General features: G+C 43.0%; 1 protein-coding gene across 1 annotated transcript in view; it reads right to left on the bottom strand.

Moving 5' to 3' along the window:
• The window catches only part of ARMC1 (armadillo repeat containing 1), a 31654-nt gene extending 18756 nt beyond the window's left edge, over positions 1 to 12898 (bottom strand). The window contains exons 1-2 of the mRNA XM_008000763.3: positions 12709 to 12898; positions 2432 to 2649 (exon numbers count right to left, since the gene is read on the bottom strand). Coding sequence (XP_007998954.1) covers positions 2432 to 2614 — 183 coding nt within the window. The 5' untranslated portion in view covers positions 2615 to 2649; positions 12709 to 12898. The remainder of the gene's footprint in view (positions 1 to 2431; positions 2650 to 12708) is intronic.
• Between the last annotated feature and the right edge of the window lie 342 nt (positions 12899 to 13240).

Raw genomic sequence — 13240 nt, forward strand, 5'->3', positions numbered from 1 at the left:
AAAACAAAACAACACACCTGATGGCCAGGCGTGGTGGCTCATGCCTATAATCTCAGCACTTTGAGAGGCCAAGACGGGTAGATCGCCTGAGGTCATGAGTTCGAGACTAGCTTGGCCAACGTGGTGAAAAACTGTCTCTACTAAAAATATAAAAATTAGCCACGTGTGATGGTGCGGGTCTGTAATTTTAGTTATTCAGAAGGCTGAGGGAGAAGAATCGCTTGAACCCAGGAGGCGGAGGTTGCAGTGAGCCAAGATCGCGCCATCGCTTTCCAGCCTGGGCGGCAAGAGCAAAACTCTATCTCAAAAACAGAAAAAACAACAACAAAAAAATCTTTTCTTCAGCCTCTTGGGAACTTTCACCCATTGATCCCTCTCCTTAGCTCAGTCCCTCCATGACTTTATACTTCCCTTCCTTATTCAGCCTAGTACCTACTGTGTATCATTTCAAACAATCCTGCCAAGACCCTAAACTCCCTTGCACAATCATTCTGCCCAACTTAACCTGGCCAAGTAACAACTCTGCACAAATCCAACTACTTGGCTCTCCGAGCCTACAGCAGGCCTGAATCATACCGATTCAGTATTACCAAACTAACCAGCCCCTCAACACTGCTGAACAACTTTATCATTAGCAAATCTTTCCTATTTTCTGCAATTATGAGAGCCTTCCCCTCAAACCTCTCCCATTCTAGTAGCCCTTGCCCTCTGAATTTAGACATGTTCTAGTCTATTTAAAAAAAAAAAAAAAAAAAAAAGACTTCCTTTAGCCCCAAGTCCCTATCTATAGACCAACCCCCTCTTTCTTCTCATCCTTATTGCATTTCTTATTGAAATAGAACCCAGACTGGGGGCTGTGCCATTTTTCCCATTTGTTACTACTGTTCTCTTATACCAATGTCTTTTTTGACTGCTAAACTTCATTCTGTAAAGGCAAAATAGAAAAACTTTTCCAAAAGGAAAAGCCTATATGCCTTCTATACAAAATTATGAAATAAGACTAAATGGGGAATTTATCATGAGTCCTTAAGTAAAGGACAATAGATAAAATTTCCGTAACATTAATTTCCCATAACATTAACAACTTTTTTTTTTTTTTTTTTAATGGAGTTTCGCTCTTGTTGCCCAGGCTGGAATGCAACGGCACAATCTTGGCTCACTGCAACCTCTGCCTCCTGGATTCAAGGGATTCTCCTGCCTCAGCCTCCTGAGTAGCTGGGATTTCAGGCACCCACCACCACGCCCGGCTAATTTTTTTGTATTTTTAGTAGAGACGGGGTTTTACCACGTTGGCCAAGCTAGTGTCAAACTCCTGACCTCAGGTGATCCACCCACCTCGGCCTCCCAAAGTGCTGGGATTACAGGCGTGAGCCACCATGCTTGGCCCTATTCATATGCAAAATATATAGGCATTTTTGCCAGAATAGGCAAATATAAACATACAAAAAGTAGATTAATAGTTTGCTTAGGGATAGAGAGTTGAGGGGTCTGGGAAGCAATAGGTAAAAAGTTGTGGTGGACCAGGCACAGTGGCTCACATCTGTAATCTAAGCATTTTGAGAGGTTGAGGTAGAAGAATCACTTGAGGCCAGGAGTTTGAGACCAGCCTAGCTAACACAGCTACATCCTATCACTACTAAAAAAAAAAAAAAATTTAGTTACAAAAAATAAATAAAAATAAAAAGTTGTGGTGATGGTAACACAACTCTGTGAATATACTAGAACTACTTAATTGTATACTTTAAATGAGTGAATTGCATGATGCTGTGTGCTTACATCTTAAAAAGCTGTCATAAAATAAAAACAAAGTAAGTGCCTCTTTGGGTGTCTATGTGTATGATATGATCCAATCCTCAAGATTGTTAAATGAAAAGGAAGTGGTAGAACATTCCATGCATGGAGTATGCTACAGTTTGTATTAAAGAATAAAAATAGGGCCAGCCATGGTGACTCACAGCTGTAATCCCAACATTTTGGAAGGTAAAAGTGGAAGGATCACTTGAGCCCAGGAGTTTGAGACCAGCCTGGCCAACATAGCGAAATCCTATCTCTACAAAAATATCAAAAATGTGCCTAGCATGGTGGTATGTGCCTATCATCCCAGCTACTCAGGAGGCTGAGGTGGGGGAGGATGGTTTAAATCCAGGAGGTGGAGACTGCAGTGAACTAAGATCCTGCCACATTGTACTCCAGGCCTGGATGACAGAGGGAGACTCTGTCTCAAACAAACAAACAAACAAAAGAATAAAAACAATGTAGCATGTTACTGCTGGTGTAAACAGACCACACATACATATGTTTGTATATACATAAATACAAACTATTAATTGCTCTCTTTCAGTTTTTTTACTATGTCATCTAGCACTTTTTCCAAATTATCTCCTTAATTGCAAAAATAAAACAGAGATTGAAATTACTAAAGGTAACTTACAAGCAAAGCAGAGTGGACGACTGGAGGGTTGGGATGGTCCATAAATAAAATAAGGCCAGGCAGACATCCCTGATCCTGGACGATGGCTCTTCTGTTTAATGGATCTGCTGCTAGATCCCGTAACTGGTTAACTACTGATAGAGCATCAGGCTCTTCACTCATGGTGGAGGTGGAAGAATTCATCTTCTATGCCATGCACATGAATAAAATCTTAAATTCTGTAGAAAAGGTTTGCAGAATTAGTTCTAGGTTGCTGAGGTATATTATGGCACTTGTGAAATAACCAGGATTACAACACGTTTAGAAAGAATCAGGTAACTACAACTAAATCACACAAAAACTTAGAAATCAGCAACTCTACAGTTTGAGAAAAGAAAAATGAACATAAGATGACTGAAAAAACTTGGGTGCACAATATTTAAAGAACATATGTTAACCTCAATATTCCAACAAATTACTTTCTAGCATACATATTTTAACAATAAAGTCACAATAAACATCTCTATAGTTCAAGCTTGTAACCTTTGCTATACTTCTAAAACTGTTAATATTGCCAGTGCTTTTTTTCCTCTAGACTATTTCTACCCCTAAAACTAGTGCCTGAGGGAAGAGTGGCTGGCTAGCTTACAGCTTGCTTATTCATCAATGAACAAAAACCTAGCATACTCTGTCTACAAAGAATAAAATGCCCTTGGAAAACGGAGGCAGAAGTCTACAAATCAAGAAGACAGGAAAGGTATTTAGCCTGTGGCTCAGGCCAGTAGTGTGAAAGATAATAGTGAATCTAGACTGAATCTAAACACATCTGTTCATCTGATTATGCCATATTCTACTGCCTAACAGAAAAGGAAGAATAGGAAGAATGAAACAGAATTTGACGTAATTCACTTGCCAGATGAGGAGACAGTCATAGAGAAGTTCAATAATTTGCCCCACATAACGAAATCTAGTTAGCATAGAACTGGCCTAAAATATTACTTATTATTTCCTAAACTCGTCAGCAGTCTTGCCACTTTGCATACTTCGTTTTCGTTGTTTGTTTTTTTCTGAGACAGAGTCTCATTCTGTCACACAAGCTGGAGTGCAGTGGCGCAACCTCAACTCACTACCATCTCTGCCTCCCGGTTCAAGCAATTCTCCTGCCTCAGCCTCCTAAGTAGCTGGGATTACGTACACAGACCACCATGCCCGCCTTTTTTTTTTTTTTTTTTTTTTTTTTGTATTTTTAGTAGAGACTAGGTTTCACCATGTTGGTTAGGCTGGTCTCAAACTCCTGACCTCAAATGATCTGCCCACCTCAACCTCCCAAAATGCTGGGATTACAGGCATGAGCCACAGCGTCTGGCCTCATGCCTCATACTTTCGTTTTAAAATCAGCATTTCGGCCGGGCACAGTGGCTCATGCCTGTAACCCCAGCACTTTGGGAGGCTGAGGCAGGCAGATCTCCTGAGGTCAGGAGCTCGAAATCAGCCTGGCTGACATGGTGAAACCCCACCTCTACTAAAAATACAAAATTAGCTGGGCGTGGTGGCACGCGCCTGTAATCCTAGCTACTCGGGAGGCTAAGGCAGGAGAACTGATTGAACCCAGGAGGCAGAGGTTGCAATGAGCTGAGATCACGCTATTGCAGAAGCAAAACTCTGTCTCAAAAAAAAAAAAAAAAATTCAGCATATCGGCTGGGTGCAGTGGCTCACGCCTGTAATCCCAGCACTTTGGGAGGCCGAGGTGGGTGGATCACCTGAGGTCAGGAGTTTCAGACCAGCCTGGTCAACATGGTGAAACCCTGTCTTTACTAAAAATACAAAAATTAGCCAGGCGTGATGACATGCGCCTGTAATCCCAGCCACTCAGGAGGCTGAGGGAGGGGAATCACTTGAATCCGGCAGGCAGAGGTTGCAGTGAGCCGAGATCGCACCACTGCACTCCAGCCTGGACGACATGGCAAGACTCCGTCTCTAAAAAAAAATAAATAAATAAATAGACCAGACTGGCCAAGATGGTGGAGGCTCATCTCTAGTAGAAACACAACAATTAGCCAGAAGTGGTGGCATGCACCTGTAGTCCCAGCAACTCAAGAGCCTGAGATAGGAGAATAGCTGGAACACAGGAGGCAGTGAGCCAAGATTGCACCATTGCACTCCAGCCTGGGCAACAGAGCGAGACTCTTGTCTCAAAAAAATAAATAAAGTCAGCATATCTTTTTCCCATAAAAGTAAACAGGGTATTGTAGAAAAGGCAACATGCTGGACATATGAAGAATCAAAATGTCAAGAAATGATCTTCATATATGCAGCAAATTAAAAATAGTAACTTCAATTAACTTACATAGTATATTCCTTATTAGGAAGAATATAAAGGTGTAAATACTTTCCATAAATTAATGAGTTTAATGTTAACATCAGTAACAATGCCAACTGTCAGGGCAACAGGGACAAGATTATTCTGTAAGTCCACAAAGACTACTGAAGTTATCTGAAGGAAAAAGGTAATAAGGCAAAACTGGCCTTACTATGTATTGAAATATACAAAGCTATAAGCAACAGTACTAATTGGGGGGAAGTGGAGAGATAAAGATGCTTCCTCCCAGAAAGTTATTTATGCATTTGATATAAGGAAGAAGGATCAACTGAGTCAGACCCAGGCCCCATCACTGGGTAACTTTGTGAGTTTAGGAAAATCCGTTAAACTCTGTCTCAGTTTCTTCATCTCTGAAATGGGGTCAATTATAGCAGCTACCAAATAGCGTTACTCTCCAGATGAAATGACAATACACACAAACACAATACATACTAGTGCCTGGCACACAATAAATGCTCAATAAAGTTATATCATGTCAAAAATCAATAAAAAATAGTAAGATTATTCAATAAATGGTATTGGAATAACTTCTTAGCAATTTTAAAACCACTGCTAAGATCCTTAACTCACATCACATGGCCAAAAAATATATTTAGTGTTAAAATACACTAATAATTTTAATTTGCAGGTCAGGAGTTTGAGCCAGCCTGGTCAACATGGTGAAACCCTGTCTCTACTAAAAATACAAAAAGCAGCTGAGCATGGTGGCGGGCACCTGTAATCCCAGCAACTCAGGAGGCTGAGGCAGGGAGAACTGATTGAACCAGGGAAGCGGAGGTTGCAGTGAGCCGAGCAAATGCAAAAATAAAAAACTCAGAGAAAAGATGGCTTCGGTAGGACAGTATTTGGCAAGTAATTTTCTCAAAAGGAAAATAGTTACTACTGCAATTTTTTAAAAGTCAAGACACAACAAAAAGTCACACACTGAACACATAGCAATACAACTAAGGGATCTGACAGCATTTTGCCTCGTAGGTGCCTCTATTATCTTATTATCAGCATCCTGAATATCCCCATTTACCAACTAGCTTACCCATAAGCTTTTTTTTCTTTTTTTTCTTTTGAGACAGAGTCTTACTCCGTTACCCAGGCTGGAAGGAGTGCAGTGGCACAATCTCGGTTCACTGCAACCTTGCTCTCCCAGGTTCAAGCGATTCTCCTGCCTCAGCCTCCTGAGTAGCTGGGATTACAGGTGCACACCACTACGCCTGGGTAATTTTTGTATTTTTAGTACAGACAGGGTTTCACCACGTTGGCCAGGCTGGTCTCAAACTCCTGACCTCAGGTGATTCACCCACCTTGGCCTCCCAAAGTGCTTGGATCACAGGTGTGAGCCATGGTGCCCGGCCACCCATAAACTTTAAGTGCTGTTACTAGCACAAATTCTTTCCAAAATGGAACCTGCAGAACCAATCATTGGCATAAAAACCGCAGAGGCAAGTCACAGCTAAAGCACCAGATACACAATCCAGCAATCCCACTTCTGGGTATTTACCCACAAGACTGGAAATCAATTTGTCTAATAGATGTCTGCCCTCCCATGTTCATTACAGCAACATTCACAGCAGCCAAGTTATAGAATCAACATGAGTATCCATCAACAGATGAATGGGTAAAGAAAATGTGGTACACTGGCTGGGCGCAGTGACTCACGCCTATAATCCCAGCACTTTGGGAGGCCAAGGCAGGCAGATCATAAGGTCAGGAGTTTGAGACCAGCCTGATCAACATGGTGAAACCCCGTCTCTACTAAAAATACAAAAATAGCTGAGCATGGTGGTGGGTGTCTGTAATCCCAGCTACTCAGGAGGCTGAGGCAGGGAGAACTGATTGAACCAGGGAAGCGGAGGTTGCAGTGAGCCGAGATCGCGCCTTTGCACTACAGCCTGGCTGACAGGACGAGACTCCAACTCAAAAAAAAAAAAAAAAAAAGAAAGAAAGAAAATGTGATATACATACACAATCACACAATGGAATACTATTCAGCCTTAAAAAAGAAGGAAATTCTGTCACTTGTGACAACATGGACAGAACTGGAGAACATTAAATGAAGTACTAAATGTAGTAAAGGAGGCACAGAAAGAGAAATGCTGCATGTTGTTGCTTAACTGTTGAAACTAAAACAACAGAACTCAGCAGCAGAGAATAGAATGGTGGTAAGAGGGTGGGGGATAGGCAAAATGAGGAGACGAGGATCAAAGGATACAAAGTCGTAGTAGGAATAAGTGAGGGTTTTTTTTGACATCTATTGCACAACATGGTGAATATAGTTAATAATAGTGTATTCTGGATGGGCGCGGTGGCTCATGCCTGTAATCCCAGCACTTTGGGAAGCTGAGGCAGGCGGATCATGAGGTCAGGAGGTCAAGACCAGCCTGACCAACATGGTGAAACCCCATCTCTACTAAAAGTACAAAAATTAGCTGGATGTGGTGGCAGGCGCCTGTAATCCCTGCTACTCGGGAGGCTGAAGCAGGAGAATCGCTTAAACCTGGGAGACAGAAGTTACAGTGAGCCGAGATCGTACCACTGTACTCCAGCCTGGGCAACAGAGTGACACTCCATCTCAAAAAAAAAAAAAAAAAAAAAAAAATCAAAAAAAAATAGTGTATTCCAGGTTTTAAAAAGGCTATGAGTTGCCAGGCGTGGTGACTTATGCCTATAATGCCAGCACTTTGGGAGGACAAGGCGGGTGCATCACCTGAAGTCAGGAGTTTGAGACCAGCCTGACCAGTATGGTGAAATGTCATCTCTACTAAAAATACAAAAATTAATCGGGCGTGGTGGCGCAAACCTGGAATCCCAGCTACTCGGGAGGCTGAGGCCAAAGAATTGCTTGAACACGGGAGGTGGAGGTTGCAGTGAGCTGAGATCATGCCACTGCACTCCAGCCTGGGCAATAAAGCTAGACTCCGTCTCAAAAGCAAAACAGAGAAGAACTGTTGTGAGTAAATTTCAAGTGGTCTCACCACAAAAAATAAGTATGAGGTGATAGATGTTAACTAGCTTGATTTAATTGCTCCACTTTATATTCATGAATCATAACATCATTTTGTACCCCATAAATATATACAACTATAAATTACTAATTTACAATCAAACTTTTTACAATAAATCAGGGAAAAAAGAACCAAACACTCTGAGTGTTGGCCTTTTGCATACAATGCTGGCCTTGAAACTGGAGAGTTCCATTCTCATTCAAGGAGCCATTAGATAACTATTCAGTAGGAACTATACTGAAAAAAAGTTATATAGTTTTACTGTTCTTTTGGGATGAACAAAAATCGAAACAACTAAAACTTCCAATCTTTGGCAGGGTGCAGTGGCTCATGCCTGTAATCCCAATACTTTGGGAGGCCAAGGTGGGTCGATCACCTGAGGTCAGGAGTTTGTGACCAGCCTGGCCAGCGTGGTGAAACTCTGTCTCTACTAAAAATACAAAAATTAGCTGGGCATGGTGGCAGGCGCCTGTAATCTCAACTATTTGGGAAGCTGAGGCAGAAGAATCGCTTGGACCCGGGAGGCAGAGATTGCAGTGAGCAGAGATAGCGCCATTGCACTCCAACTTGGGCAACAGCGCGAGACTCCGTCAAAAAATAAAATAAAATAAAATAAACAACAAAAAAAAACCTTCCAATCTTCAAAGAGCACTGATAAGGAGTGCGCTCAATCAGCATCTGCACAGGATCCATCAAAGACCTTAGCTAATGCAGCTGGTGCTCTATATCCACAGATTTCAAATCCTGAGAATACTGTACAATATTTCGATTCATGCTTGGTTGAATCCGACAATGTTATGGGTTTACTGTATAACAGAGGCAGAAGCTGTGGTCACTGCATTTCCCATGGCATTTAAAGGAACGCAAGAAAAGCTGACAGAAGCTGTGATTTGTCCCTCAAATTACAAGGGTTTTATGTAAAACTTCAGGAGAGAACTCCTCACAGTCAAGACTCATTTTTCTTACTTTAATATTCTTGATGATAGCAAGTCACTCTGACATCCATTTCTAACTACCACATTGCTTGAATTTTTTTTTTTTTTTTTTTTTTTTTTTTTTTTTGAGACAGGGTCTCACTGTCACCCAGGTTGTAGTGGCGTGGTGCAATTTTGGCTTATCGCAACCTCCGCCTCTCAGGTACAAGTGATTCTCCTGCCTCAGCCTCCCAAGTAGCTGGGACTACAGGTGCCTGTCACCACGCCCGGCTAATTTTTGATTTTTAGTAGAGACAGGTTTTCACCATATTGGCCAGGCTGGTCTTGAACTCCTGACCTCTCAGGTGATCTGCCCTCCTTGGCCTCCCAAAGTGCTGAGATTACAGGCGTGAGCCACCGCACCTGGCCATTGCTTAAATTCTGTTAAATGATCAGTATTTCTGTGGACTGCAGAGTTCACAAAGCAGATTTTATGAGATAGCAATAGAATAGTTAGGAAATTGAAAACAGATAAACAAAAGTTACAACTCTAACCCCAATTCATGTATTAGATACATATTATGTTTCTGTGTTAATTTTTTCAACTTCACACAAACACTCAAGCTGTTTGATAAAAATGTCTGCCTTTGCTGGGTGCAGTAACTTGGGAGGCTAAAGCAGGATGACCGCTTGAGGCCAGAGTTCAAGGTTGCAGTGTGCTATGATCTTGCCTGTGAACAGCCACTTTACCACAGCATGGCCAACACAGCAAGACCCTGTCTCTTAAAAAAAAAAAAAAAAAAAAAGTCTATCTTCATAGGTTGGAAAAAATGATTTTAAATGAATATTTCAGGATTCAGTCTCCCTATATGCCCAATTTGGCAAAGTGCAAAATAATTTTTATTTTATTTTTGAGATAGGGTCTTGTTCTGTTGCCCAGGCTGGATGGCAGTGGCAGAGCCACTAAAACTTTATGCTGGTGTATAAAGGCATGTCTTTCAAACATGGCTATGAACATATGAATAGAACGCTAAGCTCTAAAACTGTAAGATGGCCAGGTGCCATGGCTCAGGCTGGTTATCCAAGCACTCTGGGGGAGGCCCGGTGGAGTGGATCGTTTGAGCCCAGAAGTTCAAGACCAGTCTGGGCAACATGGCAAAACCCCATCTCTACTAAAAATACAAAAACTGAGGTGGGAGGATCACCTGAGCCTGGGAGTTCAGCAGAGTGAGCTGCAGCCTCCACCTCCCAGGCTCAAGCTATCCTCCCACCTCAGCCTCCCGAGTAGCTGAGACTATAGGCATATGCCACCATAACCAGTTAATTTCTGTATTTTTTGTAGAGACAGGGTTTCGCTGTGTTGCCTGGGCAGGTCTCAAACTCCTGGGCTCAAGCAATCTGTGCACCTCAGGTTCCCAAAGTGCTGGGATTACAGGCATAAGCCACTGCACTGGCCAAAAGAATTGATTTTTTGCTTTTTTTAAAATCGAGACAGAGTCTCACTCTGTCACCCAGGCAGTACAATGGTATGATCCTAGCTCTCTGCAACCTCTGCTGCCCAGGTTCAAGCTATTCTCATGCCTCACCCTCCCAAGTATCTGGGACTACAGGCATGCACCACCACATCCAGCTAATTTTTATATTTTTTAGTAGAGGGGTGTTTTGTCATGTTGGTCAGGCTGGTCTCAAACTCCTGACTTCAGGTGATCCGCCCACCTCCGCCTCGCAAAGTGCTGGGATTACAGGCGTGAGAAGAATTATTAAATAATCTGAAATATACTGACCTGAGCAATTTTATAGTAGCCAATAAACCATAATGTAAGTTAAAAAAAAAAAAAAAAAAAAAACCTTCCTATCTCCTTCTACAATGAGTACTGCATTAAGTTCAAAAGAAAATAAGTTTTTCTCTAGTTGTGTTTTATCTAAACTGCTAACACCAAGAAGTGGGGACCTGAACAGAATAAACTGGGATTATTGTTAAAACGCAAAGACCTAGGCTCTATCCCCATCCTAAATAGGAGTATTTGGAAAGAGAGCCCAATACTCATTTTAATAAACATACCACGTGATTTCTGCTGCCAAAACAAAGAGCCACTAAACCTTTATGCTGGTATATAAATGCAAATCTTTTAAACATGGCTATGAACATATGAATAAAATGCTAAGCTCTAAAACTCTGTGAGATGGCCCGGTGCCATGGCTCAGGCCGGTAATCCAAGCACTTCGGGAGGCCCAGAGGGGTGGAGCTCTTGAGCCTAGAAGTTCAAGACGAGCCTGGGAAACATGGCAAAACCCCATCTCTACTAAAAATACAAAAGCTGAGGTGGCAGGATCACCTGAGCCTGGGAGCTCGACAGAGTGATAGCTCATTTCAAAATAATAAAATTTGGGAGGCCGAGACGGGCGGATCACGAGGTCAGGAGATCGCGACCATCCTGGCTCACACGGTAAAACCCCATCTCTACTAAAAATACAAAAAATTAGCCGGGCGTGATGGCGGGTGCCTGCAGTCCCAGCTACTCGAGAGGCTGGGTCAGAAGAATGGCGTGAAACCAGGAGGCGGAACTTGCAGTGAGCCGAGATTGCGGCACTGCACTCCAGTCTGGGCAACAGAGCGAGATTCCGTCTCAAAATAATAATAATAATAATAATAAACTCTACAAGAGGCCGGGCACAGTGGCTCATGCCTGTAATCTCAGCACTTCGGGAGGCCAAGGCCTCTGCTACTCCAGAGGTTGAGGCAGGAGAATCGCTTGAACCCAGAAGGCAGACGTCGCAGTGAGCCGAGATCGAGCCACTGAGCCAGCCTGAGCCACAGAGCGATACTCCATCTCAAAAAAATAAAAATAAAAATAAAGGCCATAGCCTCACTAACAAATGATGAAAATGTGAAAAAACTTTTTATACCTTTACTTTCTCTTTTGTTTAGTTCAACTTGGACAAACAAATCATTCTATGACAAAGAATACTCTTCATCCTTTAATGAGCACTCTGGTAACTTAAAGATTCCTGTTAAAAAGCAAATACTGATTCAGAAGGTGGGAGTCTGAGATTCTGCATTTCCAACAAGCTTCCAGGTGAGGCCTAAGCTACTTGTTACACTTTGAGAAGCAAGCAGTTAGATGATACATGCGAGACACCTGTAGTTAGGCAGATGCCTGAAAGATTTTTCCTTCTCGTACAGTCAAGATTCACCATTCAATTCAAAGATTTAATTCTCACATGCTAAGAGCTGCAAAGGGAATACGTTTAACCTAAATCCTTATTCAGTTAAGTGGGCTTTGATAAAAATAACATAAGCATTGAGGTTAACTCTGACTTTCCCCTTACTCGAAGAGTTAACTGTAACTTTGACAAGTTAAGTTCTCAGAGCCTGTTATCTCACATAACAATCCTCAGCGGTTATCAGATTAAAGTAAGAACGCGAAATGGCAAAATCAAACACCAGCAATTACCAAACCAGAATATTACTTGCTCATGTGGGGACATCTGTCCTGCCAGGTGTTAGAGGTACCTTCTGCACCGCCCTGACACTTCAGTGCACTAAGTATCACCAAAGGAGTTGCTAACTTCACGAGTACCTACTCCCGCCCTCCCAAAATACAGTCTTAAATATAAAAATGGGAACACTGGTCTCTCTTGAATTAAGCCTAACACAACTATGTCTTTCCGCTCTTAGGAGACATGCAGGTGCACAAAACTAACAGAAAGTTACCAAAGAATAACCTGGAGAGATGAAAAGATGAGATGACACCCATCAATAATGCTGGGGTTAGTAAAAGTCGGATGTGAGGGGGACAGAGAAGAAGTGAGCAAAGCTAACAGATTCACGGGACACGTGGAGGTAGAGCGTGCTAAAGCGCCTCACTGGGACGCACTACTGGATCCGACAAGAGGCAGGCGGGGCGCCCCTCCCAGGCGGATTCGCTGCCTCGGTGCAGGGGCCGCTTCCCGCGGCCTTCCCGGCTCCACTGCTTTGTCTGCCGCCCGTGGACCCCACATACCGCTCCAGAGCTTTAGGAGTCCAGAGCCTGCCGCACCATCAGGGCCACACCTACGGATGAGGTAGAGACCTAAGAGGCGTGGAGCGAGCCCTTCGGTTCGCAGCCCCGGCCGCGGCGATCGCAAACAACCGGTCTAACTCAGGGACCCAAAGAGCGAAGGCGCTGGCGGGCAAAGGCTCTGCAGACTCTTCCCAGGTGACCTGACGCCTCTGTCGCTTTTGCCCTCCTATTGGCTGATAATGAGTCCAACGTGAGGATAAAGTATCCAATCAGTGAAGGTCTTTTTAGAGTGAAGCGCTCATAGGTGGTTTAGGGAAATACACTAAGTGTTCGAGGAACGGATCCAATGAGGACCCAGGAACACTATATTGGCCCTAACTACTCGCCGTCCACCAAGTGCTAACCGAAGAAATTTGATTCCGGCTGGGAAACTGTCGCACTTTGACAACCTGAATTCCCAGCCTTCCGGGGCCGGTAGGACTTCACCGGTACTGCATTCGGTAATTCAAATTGAGTATTTCTTCTTTAGCAA

The sequence above is a fragment of the Chlorocebus sabaeus genome, chromosome 8 (assembly GCF_047675955.1).
Source record: "Chlorocebus sabaeus isolate Y175 chromosome 8, mChlSab1.0.hap1, whole genome shotgun sequence".
Classification (NCBI taxonomy): Eukaryota; Metazoa; Chordata; class Mammalia; order Primates; family Cercopithecidae; genus Chlorocebus; species Chlorocebus sabaeus.